We start from the raw sequence: 16,412 nt of genomic DNA on the forward strand, positions 1-16,412 counted from the left end.
AATGCTATAAACAGGAAATGCAAACTGGCGAAAGAAGAGTGGATTAAAGAAAAGTGTTCAGAAGTGGAAAGAGAAATGAACATTGGTAAAATAGACGGAGCATACAGGAAAGTTAAGGAAAATTTTGGGGTACATAAATTAAAATCTAATAATGTGTTAAACAAAGATGGTACACCAATATATAATACGAAAGGTAAAGTCGATAGATGGGTGGAATATATTGAAGAGTTATAGGAGGAAATGAATTAGAAAATGGTGTGATAGAGGAAGAAAAGGAAGTTGAGGAGGATGAAATGGGAGAAACAATACTGAGATCTGAATTTAAGAGAGCATTAAAAGATTTAAATGGCAGAAAGGCTCCTGGAATAGACAAAATACCTGTAGAATTACTGCGCAGTGCAGGTGAGGAAGCAATTGATAGATTATACAAACTGGTGTGTAATATTTATGAAAAAGGGGAATTTCCGTCAGACTTCAAAAAAAGTGTTATAGTAATGATACCAAAGAAAGCAGGGGCAGATAAATGTGAAGAATACAGAACAATTAGTCATGCATCAAAAATCTTAACTAGAATTCTATACAGAAGAATTGAGAGGAGAGTGGTGGAAGTGTTAGGAGAAGACCAATTAGGTTTCAGGAAAAGTATAGGGACAAGGGAAGCAATTTTAGGCCTCAGATTAATAGTAAAAGGAAGATTAAAGAAAAACAAACCAACATACTTGGCGTTTATAGACCTAGAAAAGGCATCGATAACGTAGACTGGAATAAAATGTTCAGCATTTTAAAAAAATTAGGGTTCAAATACAGAGATAGAAGAACAATTGCTAACATGTACAGGAACCAAACAGCAACAGTAACAATTGAAGAACATAAGAAAGAAGCCGTAATAAGAAAGGGAGTCCGACAAGGATGTTCCCTATCTTCGTTACTTTTTAATCTTTACATGGAACTAGCAGTTAATGATGTTAAAGAACAATTTAGATTCGGAGGAACAGTACAAGGTGAAAAGATAAAGATGCTACGATTTGCTGATGATGTAGTAATTCTAGCCGAGAGTACAAAGGATTTAGAAGAAACAATGAACAGCATAGATGAAGTCCTACGCAAGAACTATCGCATGAAAATAAACAAGAAGAAAACAAAAGTAATGAAATGTAGTAGAAATAACAAAGATGGACCACTGAATCACTGAATGTGAAAATAGGAGGAGAAAAGATTATGGAGGTAGAAGAATTTTGTTATTTGGGAAGTAGAATTACTAAAGATGGACGAAGCAGGAGCGATATAAAATGCCGAATAGCACAAGCTAAACGAGCCTTCTAGTAAGAAATATAATTTGTTTACATCAAAAATTAATTTAAATGTCAGGAAAAGATTTTTGAAAGTGTATGTTTGGAGTGTCGCTTTATATGGAAGTGAAACTTGGACAATCGGGGTATCTGAGAAGAAAAGATTAGAAGCTTTTGAAATGTGGTGCTATAGGAGAATGCTAAAAATCAGATGGGTGGATAAAGTGACAAATGAAGAGGTATTGCGGCAAATAGATGAAGAAAGAAGCATTTGGAAAAATATAGTTAAAAGAAGAGACAGACTTATAGGCCACATACTAAGGCATCCTGGAATAGTCGCTTGAATATTGGAAGGACAGGTAGATGGAAAAAATTGTGTAGGCAGGCCACGTCTGGAATATGTAAAACAAATGGTTAGAGATGTAGGATGTAGGGGGTATACCGAATTGAAACGACTAGCACTAGATAGGGAATCTTGGAGAGCTGCAATACATATATATATATAATATACCTATAGTATTATATACCGGGATAGAATAAATAAACATCCCGGTAATAATTGTATTTATTTAACTAATATATATAGTTATTCACGAAAAATGTAATAATTATTTTACGACGTGTTGTATACGTGAAATAAAAAAACGTTTATATCATATAAACATAGGTTTGGGAATTCTTTTGTTAACGAGTGTCGGCTGGCAAAAGATTTCTTCGTGAATTCTGCGTCTTGGGTAAAATTAATCCAGTTTCATTCCCTTTATTTTTTTTTTTTTTTCACAAATAATTTTTGTTTTTATAAATAGAGATAGATTAGATATAAATAGCAAGGATATTTTTCAAACAAAGAACAAATTCAGTATTTTTTTTTGTAGAATTTTATTTTTTAAATAATTAATCAAGGGTGTAGCACCATTTTGGATCGCAGCACCACAATCTACAAAGGTTACTGAGTAATTAAAATTTTTTTCATAATTTTATCGTGCATATTGTTATTTCTGTGGCATTTCTACCAAACATCTACTTTTTCTGAAAAACGCGCTTGAGGCTTTTAACTAGTACTTACAAAATAGGCTTGAAGCCGTCAGGGTTAAGTATAACTTTGTATTTAATTAGTCATTTAATATTAAAATATTTATAAAATAACTATTTTAAAATTTGCAAAAATAAAAATTTATTAGGTATATTTTAATGATTTTTAAAACACTAATATCACCATCATAGTTTTAATATAATTTTGTACAAGAAGTTACAGAAATAGTTGAGAGTCGTTTATAATCAACATTAACTTGTTTTTTTATTTTAATACACTTTGAATGATAGTTTATAAATATATCAAAAAAGTGATAGTCCAACCATGATTTTCTTCGTAACCTCTTAATAGGTAGCATGAATATCTTTTTACATCGTATTCATAATTTATAAAAACGAGATGAATCAATCTTTTTCCAAAATAATTGGGTAACATTTCCTTTCTTCTTATAAAGTATATTATATATAGTTTATAGATAGGTCATTTTGTAAAACTTTTTATTCTTACTTTATCAAATTGGCCGATATATGGCATGTTTTAATTTGTCGTGCGTAATCATTAACCAACTATCAGTTAATAATAACCGAAGCAATTCGTTTTATCCTTCATCTTAATATCTTAAAAACTAACAAAAAATTGAGATGGGGGCCCACCACCCCACCTCACTTATCCCACCCCACCATTATTGTTATGGTTCAACCATGTTTACTCTTATTATTTTTTTGAAGTTATCTAACTTTTATATAAATACCTTTTATTATTATTCCTTATTCTATTTCTTTGTTGTTATGTTTAATGATTCTTGTTTTTCTTGAGTTTATTTAATTTCGATTAGGATTTCTTTTTTTTTATGGTATTCCCCTTTACTTCAAATTGCAGTGGTTTTTTTGGTGTTATTTCAGTTCTCTCTTTATCTGTGTACTTTTTCCTTTGGAATTCTTTTTTTTCTTCTATATATTTCTTTTGATGTAGCGTTTATATGATCTCAATCGAGCACCAGAGATTCAATAAGTGTAATTCTATCAGAAATTCTAATAGAACTGAATTAAAAATTAAATAACAGTTGCTTAGATACTGTCAAAACAATGCATAAATATAAATTAACTATATAAATAAAAATGTAAATGTTCGTTTGTTCACACACGCACACACACACACACACACACACACACACACACACACACACACACACACACACACACACACACACACACACACACACACACACACATACACACACGCACAAAGTAAGTGTGTGTGATATGAGAAATTGAATAAAATATATTCCAGAACTGTATTTTAAGTAATTTTATAGAAATATGTATTTAGTCAAAAGATTGGGATCGAAAAACCAACTTATCAATAACTCATCAACTGACTGACAACTGAATTTTAATAATTATCAACTGGCCTCTAAGATAATCTAACTTAACACCCCTCTGGATTGTGGGCCACTTGAATTTATCAATGTATCAGCTTAAGTGTAACACAAGTACAGTGTTAGATTCAAAATGCGGTGTAACTAACACAAAACAAACCGAAATACGGAAAGCTACAAAAAATATTGTTCGTCGGATAGAGTGCAAAAAAGGCAAAAAAAAAAACAATTCACAATCACATAAACAAGTCAGAGAACGGTTCGTTAGCGAGTTTCGGCTCATGAAACATTTAGCTCCCTCTGTGAACTGTATTAAAATTCTAGGGGTATAAATCGAGGGGTAAGTTGAGTGCTAACTTACGGGTTTTTTCTAAAAAAAATGAACGCAAGTGGTCCCAGACCTCTATTTCACTTAGGTTTTAAGAAAAACGGAATAAACCAAGAAAACCTTTTCTCGGAAAATATACTTTTAAGGTTTGAAATAAAATAAATTTGTTAATTTCCAAATAAACAAGAATTTTTAATTAACTAATAGAGAATTTAAATTTGAGATAATTTAAATAAATTTTCACTTTTGAAATGTGGTGCTATAGGAGAATGTTAAAAATCAGATGGGTGGATAAAGTGACAAATGAAGAGGTATTGCGGCAAATAGATGAAGAAAGAAGCATTTGGAAAAATATAGTTAAAAGAAGAGACAGACTTATAGGCCACATACTAAGGCATCCTGGAATAGTCGCTTTAATATTGGAAGGACAGGTAGAAGGGAAAAATTGTGCCACGTTTGGAATATGTAAAACAAATTGTTAGGGATGTAGGATGTAGAGGGTATACTGAAATGAAACGACTAGCACTAGATAGGGAATCTTGGAGAGCTGCATCAAACCAGTCAAATGACTGAAAACAAAAAAAAAAAAGATATATTTAATTCTTTGACTCATACTGTTTTTTTATAGCTTACAAATTATGGTAACAACGTTCAACAAAAAAAAATGAGCTAAAAAAATATAATATAGGATCTTAAAATGCTGACTATACGTAGAAAAATGAAAAGAAAAAATCGTTAATTAAGATTTTTTAATATCTCAAAAATGATGAATGATAAAATGTTTCTGAGTTCATATCCGTTACATAAAAAAAACAAAAAAAAAACAGATGAACATCATATAACAGATTAGTAAACAAAAATTATGTTTGTCAGTGTTTTTATTGCCTTTCCTATACTGATTAGATAGTGAAGAAATCTGTGAAGGCAGTGAAAGTTAAGGGTTTTTTGGTTTTTGGTTTTTGAATGGTGAATGTTTGCTGTTATTTGTTTAATTTTTATCGGCTTACTATTCTGAATAGATAGTTACTGAAGTAATCTCTTAGGATAGAGATTATTATGGGTAATCCCGTAGTGTTAAGGATTGCAGCGAAATGGGACGGTAAATTTGTGTTGTAATTTAGTTAATGTTTATCGAAATTCGTATACTGAATAGACAGTTATTGAATAATGTGTTAGAGTTTTGAATGTTGATTGTTACCTGCGATATTGTAGGTTGAATGTTTGTTGTCATTAGTTACATTTTTATCGGCGTTATAATGCAGATTGGATAGTAAGTAAAGTAACCCACCAGGTTGGTCTAGTGGTGAACGCGTCTTCCCAAATCAGCTGATTTGGAAGTCGAGAGTTCCAGCGTTCAAGTCCTAGTAAAGCCCCAGTTATTTTTAGACGGATTTGAATACTAGATCGTGGATACCGGTGTTCTTTGGTGGTTGGGTTTCAATTAACCACACATCTCAGGAATGGTCGAACTGAGAATGTACAAGACTACACTTCATTTACACTCCATACATATCATCCTCATTCATCCTCTGAAAAATTATCTAAACGGTAGTTACCGGAGGCTAAATAGGAAAAAGAAAAAGGATAATAAGGAAAGTAATCTTTGAGGGCGGTCAAAGTTAAGGTAAATGTGAAACATTGAAGCGTGAATGTTTGTTGTCAATGCTTTAATGCAATGCTTTTATCGGCTTTCCTATTCGGAATGGGTACTTACTGAAGTAATCTTTGGGGGCGGACAATGTTAAGTGTATTGTGCAACATTGAAGCATGAATGTTTGTTGTCAATGGTTTAATTTTTATCGGCTTTCCTCTTCTAATTATGTACTTACTGAAATAATCCTAGAGGGCGGTCAGTGTTAAGTGTATTGTGCAACATTGAAGCGTGAATGTTTGTTGTCATTGGTATAATTTTTATCGGTTTTCTTCTTCTGCTTGGGTACTTACTGAAGTAATCTTTTTAGGGCGGTCAATGTTAAGTTTATTCCCCGATATTGAAGGGTGAATGAGTGTTGTCAATGGTTTAATTTTTATCGGCTTTCCTCTTCTGCTTGGGTACTTAATCATTTTAGGGCGGTCAATGTTAAGTTTATTCCCCGATATTGAAGGGTGAATGAGTGTTGACATTGGTGTAATTTTTATCGGCTTTCCTCTTATGCTTGGGTACTTACTGAAGTAATCTTTTTAGGGCGATCAACGTAAAGAGTGTTGTGCTACATTGAGGCGTGAATGTTTGTTGTCATTGGTTTAATTTTTATCGGTTTTCCTTCAAATTGAGTTCTTACTTAAGTAATCTTTCAGGACGGTAAATGTTAAGTGTAGTTTGCAATACTGAATGCAATACTATATTTTGAACGTCATTTATACATTACAAATCTGTAAATATAATTTTTGTATCACTTCTAGTTTTAAATGAAGTACGTTCGAAAAAAAATTAAGGTGTAATATAGTTAATATTTGTAAATATTTTAGTTTAACATGGCTGTACCTGTGTTAAAATGATTTACCTGATGATTGTCTTTTATAAATAGTTTTATACATCCCGAATAATTGCCCAACATTAATTGGCTAACAAGTCAGTATTCCATTTCTCGTTATAGCGGCATTCCTTCAACGTAATGTCTTGGTGAAATCGTCCACTGTGTTCGTCACTATCGTCTCTGAGGTTGTTCGGGAAGAAATCTAGACGTGAGTGCAGGATATTTATTTTCTAAACATATTACATTCCATAACTCTGAATGAAGTAAGACGTTTATTATCGATATAGTGGTAATTGTCGGTTTTTTTTTTTGCCGATAAAATGTTTGCAAAACCTTTCAGCTACATGTTTTGACCTGCACAAACATGATTATTCTTCTCCATGAAGAATTAGATATGATGTCATATTACGTGATTATGATGTGATTTAATTCTATGTCTAGTATTGTTTATTAAAGCTTATAAATTGTTAACAAAGTTAAATATTAAAAAATGAGCTAAAAAAAATACAATATAGGAGCTAAAATTGCTAATTATACGGTGAAAATTCAAAAAATCCTTTAATTAGAATTTTCAGTTTTTCAAAAATGGTGGGTGATACAAAGCTTCGGTATTCATATCCGTTTTCAGCATCAAAAAACAGATTAAAATCTTGTATCACGTGTTATTAAACAAAATTACGTTTACCAGTTCAAGTGAAATTTAAAAGTCATTAGTAATCTCTGAAGCAGTCCGTACAATACCATTAATACACGAATACCTTATATTGACGATATTACTAATTTAATATATTTTTGGTACTGGCTAAATCTTACAGAGTTTAAATTGTTGATATTAAGAAAATATTTATTATCTTTCTGCTATGAACGCTATAATTTTTACGTTGCGTACTGTTCACCTTTCTTAGTTGCATTCTTTTATTATATGTTGACGCATTCAGAACTATTTCAAAATTTATTCTACTAGTACTTTTAACTTTTTTGTTAATCTTTATATAGCGTTCGGTCAACGCCCCTCCCTTTGACGTTATGCCTTATCTGGCCTTCTTGTTCATTTGTTATTAATGGTTATACTTATCCTTCCGTTTTCAAGAACCTCAATGTACTAGAAATAGATAAATAATTTACAATAGAAATAATAATAATTTACAGTAAATAGATAAATAAAATTAAAAGATAAGTATAAACATTTATAAACAAGAGTAAGGCCAGGCATGACGTCAAATAAAGGAAGGGGCGTTGACCAAATGCTATATAAAGACTAACAGAAATTTAAAAGTACTAGTACAATAAGTTTTGACAATGGAGTTGTCCTGAAACGCATCAACATATAATAAAGGATTGAAATTAAGAAAGGTAAACAGTCTACAGTTCAGTTACGTTCGAAAATATTACGTTTTTCTTTATTTTTATTTTACTAATTCAGTTTAGTTAGGGAGCAAATTTGATTAAATTCACCTCAGAATGAGAGAGTTAATATATTAGACTAAGTATCCTTGCCTATACTGTTCACAACTTCAAAACGTGATTTATGAAATAACGCCAAATTTTGAATGTTTCCCTATTGTTGAAAATTGTTTCTAACTGCATGCATTTTCTCACATGGGTTTATTCAAAATTAATCTTCCAAATTTAACAAGTGAGGTTAATAAAGTGAAAGGTTAACAAGTGAGCGAGAAGTGTGGTTAATTGAAACCCAACCACCAAAGAACACCGGTATACACGATCTAGTATTCAAATCCGTGTGTAAAAATAACTGGCTTTACTGGAACTTGAACGCTGTAACTCTCGACTTTCCAAATCAGCTGATTTGGGAAGACGCGTTAACTAGACCAACCCGGTGGGTTGACCTGTCAACACCTTTTTTTTTTTTTTTTGTTGGTTGGTTTTTTTTTGACAGGTCAACACCTGTCAAAAACCAACCAACCTTTTGGTGTGACCTGTCTACACCTGTATCAATAAAACCTCACGGCATCGCCCACGACTTATAGACGATCTTTGAGAAGTGGATGGAGTCACGCGATGAGTAAACGTATCTTCTCCTTAGGAGAACGTAAAGTCCACTGTTTTACAGCTCTGCTTTATCCTATTAACCTAAAGACCTTAAGAGTATTTCATTGTAAATACTCTTAACGTGCGCCTTTAGATCAGTCGGGGAACAATATGATAATATACATAGCGCATTACCAGATACTGCACAGTAGGACTTGACTTATACTTCGTACAAGGAAGTAAAAATAGTATTTTTTTTGTGTATCTCTAAGCTTTGAAAAAATGTGTTGCTAAGACAGAAAGGAAAACACGTTTGAGTACTGACGAAAGTATACACAGATTTAAATGAAAATAATTCCTAGATGGAAAAAAAGTACAAAGATCTGAAAAAAATAATTTAAAAAATGCAAACATTTAAGCTGCGGTTAAAAAATGGTTATAAAAGAGTAGAAACTTAAAACGGATGAAATATCTCCACCTAATATATCTTATACATTAGTAGAAAAAAAATTACAAAATGTAAATTAATTAATTTCATTAATGTATAAAAAACAAAATCTCATATTTGTCTTTTTTATTCTCTGCATCAAGATGAAAACATTAAACAAAATAATATTTTTAAAAAGTACATAATAAATTCTAGACAATCTTTTGTTTCAAATTTTATCACATTTTATGAAATGTATATGATTATATTATGCATAAATTTCAAAAGTAAAGAGACTTTTTTCATCTTATATTCAATTCCATTTGTTCAAAAAAGTTCATCGATAACAGATTTCATAATTTACAGACCTGATATTTGCGAAATTAAATTTTTTAAGTGGTTTAACACCTCATTTTGGAGGGATAGGTTTATTACACAGGTATACATAAGTTTATTATATAGATATATTTTAGTATTATATATATATATATATATATATATATACATATACAAAACATTTTTTTTTCAGAAGAACAAGCACTAGGAGATATAACAGAAAGGACTGCAATCTGACGAGACCTAAGGATAATTTACCGGTAGAACGAGGACAATACTGCAGTCATCTTAAATCGGAATACAGGGATAAATTTCGGTGGTTACCTCTGCTAGATAACTGTTGTATCTTCCGATCTGGACTGAATACACAGCGAAAAACAGATGATACCCATTTAAAGTTAGAAGGAGTATTTCATCATATTCCAGAATACCAAGAAAGTTACGTAAACTATTTTCCGATACAAAGAGTAAAGCTTAAACGACGAAAATCTCAAATTGAAAAACCTAAAGAAAATAACATAATAAAAAAATCTGAAACAAAAGAACAATTTATCCAGTACCCAGATGTGAAGAGACCTGAACTAAAAAGAAAACCAACCTCTCTGCGACCAGAAGGTGATTTTCTAGTGAAAAAGTCCGAGCAACACGATAGGTATATCGGCTACCCGGGTGCGACACCCGCAACGCTCTTAAGGAGATCAACCGATTTAAAGTTAGAGGGAGAACATTATGATAAAACAGAATATAAAGAAGAATTTAGGTTTTTCGCCGATCCCCCACCGAGGCCAAACTTGCAAAGGAGACTGGAAAATTTAAAAATGGAAGGGGATGTAAAGTATACACCAGAGTATAAAGAAAAATATGTAGATTTTCCACGAGAACGACCTGTAGTTAAAAAACAATACGCGACATTGAAACCCGAAGGAGAAATTGGGAAAACAACAGAACTTCATTCAGAGTACATTAATTTCCCAAGGCAAAGGTATATAGCCCCTCCAATTCCCGACCACTTGAAACCTGAAGGAGAAATTGGGAAAACAACCGAACTGCATTCGGAATACGTTGATTTCCCTCGACAAAGGTACGTCGCGCCTCCAATTCCCGACCATTTGAAGACTGAAGGGGAAATAGGAAAAACTACTGAGCTTCACTCAGAGTATGTTGACTTTCCTAGGCAGCGGAATATCGCCCCTCCAATTCCAGACCGTTTGAAGACGGAAGGAGAAATCGGAAAAACTACCGAACATCATTCGGAATACGTTGACTTTCCTCGGCAAAGGTACGTCGCGCCTCCAATTCCCGACCATTTGAAAACAGAAGGAGAAATCGGAAAAACTACCGAGCTCCATTCAGAATACGTTGACTTCCCTCGGCAAAGGTACGTCGCGCCCCCGATACCTGATCATTTGAAACCGGAAGGAGAAATCGGAAAAACTACTGAGCTCCACTCAGAATATGTTGATTTCCCTCGACAAAGGTACGTTGCACCTCCAATTCCCGACCATTTGAAGACTGAAGGAGAAATCGGAAAAACTACTGAGCTTCACTCAGAGTATGTTGACTTCCCTAGACAGCGGAATATCGCCCCTCCAATTCCAGACCGTTTGAAAACGAAAGGAGAAATCGGAAAAACTACCGAACATCATTCGGAATACGTTGACTTCCCTCGACAAAGGTACGTCGCGCCTCCAATTCCCGACCGTTTGAAAACAGAAGGAGAAATCGGAAAAACTACCGAGCTCCATTCAAAGTACGTTGATTTCCCTCGGCTAAGGTACGTCGCACCACCGATACCTGATCATTTAAAGCCGGAAGGAGAAATCGGAAAAACTACCGAGCTCCATTCAGAATACGTCGACTTCCCTCGGCAAAGGTACGTTGCGCCTCCTATTCCGGACCATTTGAAGCCGGAAGGAGAAATCGGTAAAACTACTGAACTTCACTCAGAATATGTTGATTTCCCTAGGCAGCGGAACATCGCCCCTCCAATTCCAGATCGTTTGAAAACGGAAGGAGAAATCGGAAAAACTACCGAACATCATTCGGAGTACATTGACTTCCCTCGACAGAGATATGCCGCGCCACCAATTCCAGATCATCTGAAACCTGAAGGTGAAATAGGAAAGACCACGGAACTGCATTCGGAGTATATTGATTTTCCTCGGCAAAGATATGTTGCGCCTCCAATTCCCGATCACCTTAAACCAGAAGGTGAAATCGGAAAAACAACAGAACTTCATTCAGAATACGTTAATTTTCCACGTCAAAGGTACATCGCACCGCCTATTCCAGACCATTTGAAACCTGAAGGTGAAATAGGAAAAACAACTGAACTTCATTCTGAGTATATTGATTTTCCTCGCCAAAGGTATATAACTGGACCGATTCCCGATCATCTAAAACCGGAAGGTGAAATCGGAAAAACAACAGAACTTCATTCAGAATACATCGACTTACCTCGTAAAAGGTGCATAGTAAAAAAAATTGAAGATCACTTATTACCTGGTAATGAAATCAGAGATTCAACAAATAATAAATTGAACTACATAAATTTTATACCTGAGAGGCCTACTTACGATAATAATCGTCTTTCACGCAATGAAAATACTCCACGTTCTGCTCCAAGTAATCTTCCTAATCAGGATCAGAGATCTGACAATATTAGAAAAAGTGTTAACAAACGTTTAGAGAGACAAGAAATACAAGGCAGGCCTTTAAGTGGACCAAATGCAATGAATCCAGATGAACCGTTCAGAGTTCTGCAAGTGACTGGCACAGGGCCAAAAATAAGGTAATTCTGTACAGTACAATAATTCTACAATTAACATTTTTTAGTATTTTTTTGGGGTCAAAGGTAGTGGAATATACCCAAACAACAAGTAGAAAGTGATAACCACAAATTGCTTATTTTTTGGTTACCAATACTAAAATCTCACTATCACAGTTCCAGTTTTTAAGCATTGTATTAATAAAATAAAAACCAATCAACAGTACAATGAAATACTATAAACTATGTCACATATAACATACAAATGGGTCTCACAATAACTTTGTGCAGTGGTAACTAATTGACATTGTGTTAATTGGTGCCAAATCACTGTAAACAAAAATTAACTTTGTACAGCTTCTTTACAGCACTTTATGAAGCTCTTTAATATATTTTCCTAGATGAATGCTGATCATAAATGAGTTGAAAGCTACCATTAAATTTTATTATTGATCAATCTGTAATTTGTAAATTCTGACTGCTATCCTATCTGATAGCTTTAAATAGATATCCCACATTATTTACAAAATAGGATTTTGAATAACTTCATATGAAAGAAGTGAGAAGGATATAACAATTTAGAAACACGTTCAATAGCACACTTAATAATATACATCAATTCAAATTTAGAAAAAATATTTTTACTTTAACGATAAACTTCAAAACTGATGTCTGAATTCTCATGCAGACATTAGTATGCTTTGCGACTGTAACAAAATTAAATTCTGCACTTCCTGTGATTATGAATTTCTTGGTGTAAATAACATAAATCATTTTAAGATTAAGTAAATATATTAAAAAATCTCCTATAATTTAATTTTTTTAATTTCTATAAACCCTGTTCTATGAATATCATCACGGGAAAGGGGGTAGAAACAATTATTTGTCAAATATTTCCCCATTCTTATCATGTTCTGAGCAGGTTACCATAGGAATATATATATATATATATATTGTGGAGGGGAAACAATTTAATACTAAAGATATGCTTGTAGTGTCAAATATTACTTCTGTAATATTACACATTTTGAAAAAAAAGAAAGTTTTAAAGATCTTTTGTCACTTACTGTAAATTTATGAAAAATCACAACTGGTTTCTGTCCAATTGTCAATTAGATTTATTTTATTACACATAACCAAATATTAACATATAATTCCTTTTTCTAAATGGGATTTCACATGGGCCCTACATTTATTTGTATGTCGTCTATTGTATGCAGTAGTAAACCTGTCAATTAAATAATTAAAATAAAAAAAGCTATCTATTCATCAATATAATTAATATCAATCATAATACTTATTAAGTTCCACAGAAACTGCTACAGTAAATCAATACATTAAAATTTACTATTTCAAAATTTATAGTTTGATTTAATTTTAACCACGATTAAGAACAAACATATTATGATAAATTCTATAAACTTATTTACAAAAACAAGTCAACATTTTGTGTTTTTCTAAATTCTTTGTCACATATTTCCCCATTCTTATCATGCTTTGAGATGAAATCTCAAAGCATTTTGCTTGGGCCTAAGACTATAAAGTTATAACTTATGGTAGATTACTATTTAAATATAATTTATTTGGAAATGTTTTAATAATTTCTAATTACTCTAGCAATTTATTTATTATGATGAAAATAAGGTTGTTCACTGTACCAATGTTCATTCTGTTGCAACTTCCTAATTAACTTCTTAATTGAGTAGTGAGTGTTGAATAGGAGGAGTGCTCTTGAATCTTATTTTATATGTTTCAGAGTATCAATATCTGGGGATGATGGAAGTGATTCGACTACAGCTACAACAGACTCAACAGACACTACAACTGCCACATCAACTAATAGTCATACGGGCCCTAAATTTCGTATGCGTGTTGAGAATGTTGATGAAAATAATAACAAAAATTATGGAAAAAGACAAGATCAGGATAATATATCATCATCGTTTGTCGTACTGTCTGATCACAATAACTTTTCAAGAAGCAAACAAACCCATAATTTTGAACAGCAACAGAGGTGGGTACCATCATGGGCAGAAAAAAATAGTCCATAAAATTGAATGATTGACGGCCAAAATAAATCTCTTTTTTAAATATTATTGACAGTAGCTTATTTTGTAAAACTGATTCACTGCCAGAAATTCGTGACATGAGTTTCTTCATTAAGTGCCTGCCACCTGATAAATGTAAAAATCTAACTGTGATAAACACAAAAATCAGAATAACTTTTTTGAAAAGTCAAATACTGTCATTAACTAAATTACCTGGCATTCCACCATTTTTATGTAGTATCGTGGAGGAACCCCACACTCAGTGGTGGGTTCAAAATTGTTGTTTAAAGGTTTAAATTGTTTCCTACCAAACTTATTTAAAATTTTATTTTTAAAACTTTAGTTCATTATATTTTTGTTCAAGATAAAAATTAATAAGCTTAAAAAAAATCATTCCCATTGATTTAATTGTGACTGAAACAGATTTGGTTGTTATTGATGTGGTGTGCAAATAAATACAAACTGAGAACAGGTTATTTCAGTGTTTTATTACATGTCAAGTGTATCATGAAAAAATGTATACTCTGAAAAAACTAATGTCCTTTAAGTATTCAATTAAATATTAACTGAGTAAGAACTACTTGGATACCATATAAGACTACGTAGTTAATTGCCATAGCAAATGACATTCTATAAAATACAGTAATTGACCTGACATACAGGACTGTAATTAATATTTAATGTTATTGCAAAATGTAAATACAAAGAGGCAAGTTAACAAATACATTCAATGTTTTTTGGAAGGAAGGCTTAAGCGATCATATTTTAATAAAAGTAAAACTAATATATATTTTTAACAGAGCATTTCATAATCTTATAAAATCACAAATTACAATCTTAGCAACTAAAATTATATACAGATTCATGTGGAAGTAAATAAGTCAACATTGTATTGTTTTTAATTTTAAAACTTTATCTTCTACATTCATTGATTTGTGTTTTTGGTACATTTTTCAGAGCTTCTTTGTAAATATTAATGCAGGCGACATTGTTATTAACAGTGCCCGCACTTACATCTTTAGGGAAGCCCTATGTGGTCTAATAGTATTTTTTACCTTTGAAGCAACAAACATACATCGATGATGTATACCTATTTGACCATATAATAAGTAAAAGGGTTTCCTAAATGATTCTGTTCACCTGAAAACAATATCACCTGCAATATTATTGGCCAAAAAGTAGCGCAATAGCTTAAAATAAATCATTTGAAAACACATTTTTATCAATTTACAAAGCGAGTTTTTTTTAAGTTTAATTACTTTTTGTCATGGTGATGAGTGTTTTTGAAAATATAAATGCAATAACATGTTTTTCATTTGCAACACATGTATTGTATGATGTAAAACACATGTATTGTATGTATGTTGCATTTGCAACACATGGAAAATAGAGCATTAAATATTTTTAACTTTTTTAGCAGTTGTCCAAGTAATGTAATAATACCATTTATTTATAAATATATCAAATAAAGGCTTTATTTATTCGGAAGTTTATATTCTTTCTCTACTTCTTGTTGAAAAAAATTAACAGTATAAAATGTAAATACTTGTGTAACATGTAAAGAGATACCATAGGTATTATATTAAAGTTCCTAGTCAAAAGAACATAAAGATAGTTTTCTTACACATCTTTACCTCTTACTGCTAATCAACAGATTTGAAACTAATGTAATTTTAAAAATAAGGCTTGTTACATAATTCTATAGAGGTAGTAGGATCTGTAATTCTACTACTACATTGTAGTGATCAAAATAATATTCTAGTGCTAGTAAGAAGTGTACAGATAAGCTTAAAATGTTTGATATTAATGGTCTGGATCCTTTGTAACAGAGAAATATTGTTATTCTTCTTAAATTATATTTCCTCCTCTATGAATCATGAGACCTTGCTGATGGTGAGGGGGCTTGACTACTCAGTGATACAGAGTAGCTAGACCAAAGATGCAACCATATCAGAGTGATATGTGTTGAGAGCCAGACTAGGGAATGATTCCTGAAAGAGGGCAGCAGCTGTTAAGGGCATAAGTCAGGAAGAGTTAAAATGGTCATATCAACATTACTCAATCTTCTAAGTACTGCGCAGCTGAAAGTAAAGTAAAACTACAGCTGTTTTTTTTTCAATAAAATGTAGCTCTCTGCATTTTTGTGTAACAAAGATTAAGAAGCCTTTCTTGGTAAAATATTCCAGAGGTAAACTAGTGCCCTGATCAATCTTCAGTTGGGGACTGCTAAGGAAGGGTCCCCAGAAAATTAAAAAATAACATTCTATGAGTCAGAGCGTGGAATGTTAGAAGCCTAAACACAGGTTGGTAGGTTAGAAAATTTAGAGGGAAATTGGTAGG

The 16,412-nt window shown here is 32.3% G+C and overlaps 1 protein-coding gene across 1 annotated transcript in view; it reads left to right on the top strand.

Annotated features, from left to right (window-relative positions):
- The window catches only part of LOC142326312 (uncharacterized), a 38,044-nt gene extending 22,490 nt beyond the window's left edge, over positions 1 to 15,554 (top strand). Inside the window, exons 2-3 of the mRNA XM_075368709.1 lie at positions 9,451 to 12,048; positions 13,781 to 15,554. Coding sequence (XP_075224824.1) covers positions 9,451 to 12,048; positions 13,781 to 14,075 — 2,893 coding nt within the window. The 3' untranslated portion in view covers positions 14,076 to 15,554. The remainder of the gene's footprint in view (positions 1 to 9,450; positions 12,049 to 13,780) is intronic.
- Positions 15,555 to 16,412: the final 858 nt, after the last annotated feature.

The sequence above is a fragment of the Lycorma delicatula genome, chromosome 6 (genome assembly GCF_047948215.1).
Source record: "Lycorma delicatula isolate Av1 chromosome 6, ASM4794821v1, whole genome shotgun sequence".
Lineage (NCBI taxonomy): Eukaryota > Metazoa > Arthropoda > Insecta > Hemiptera > Fulgoridae > Lycorma > Lycorma delicatula.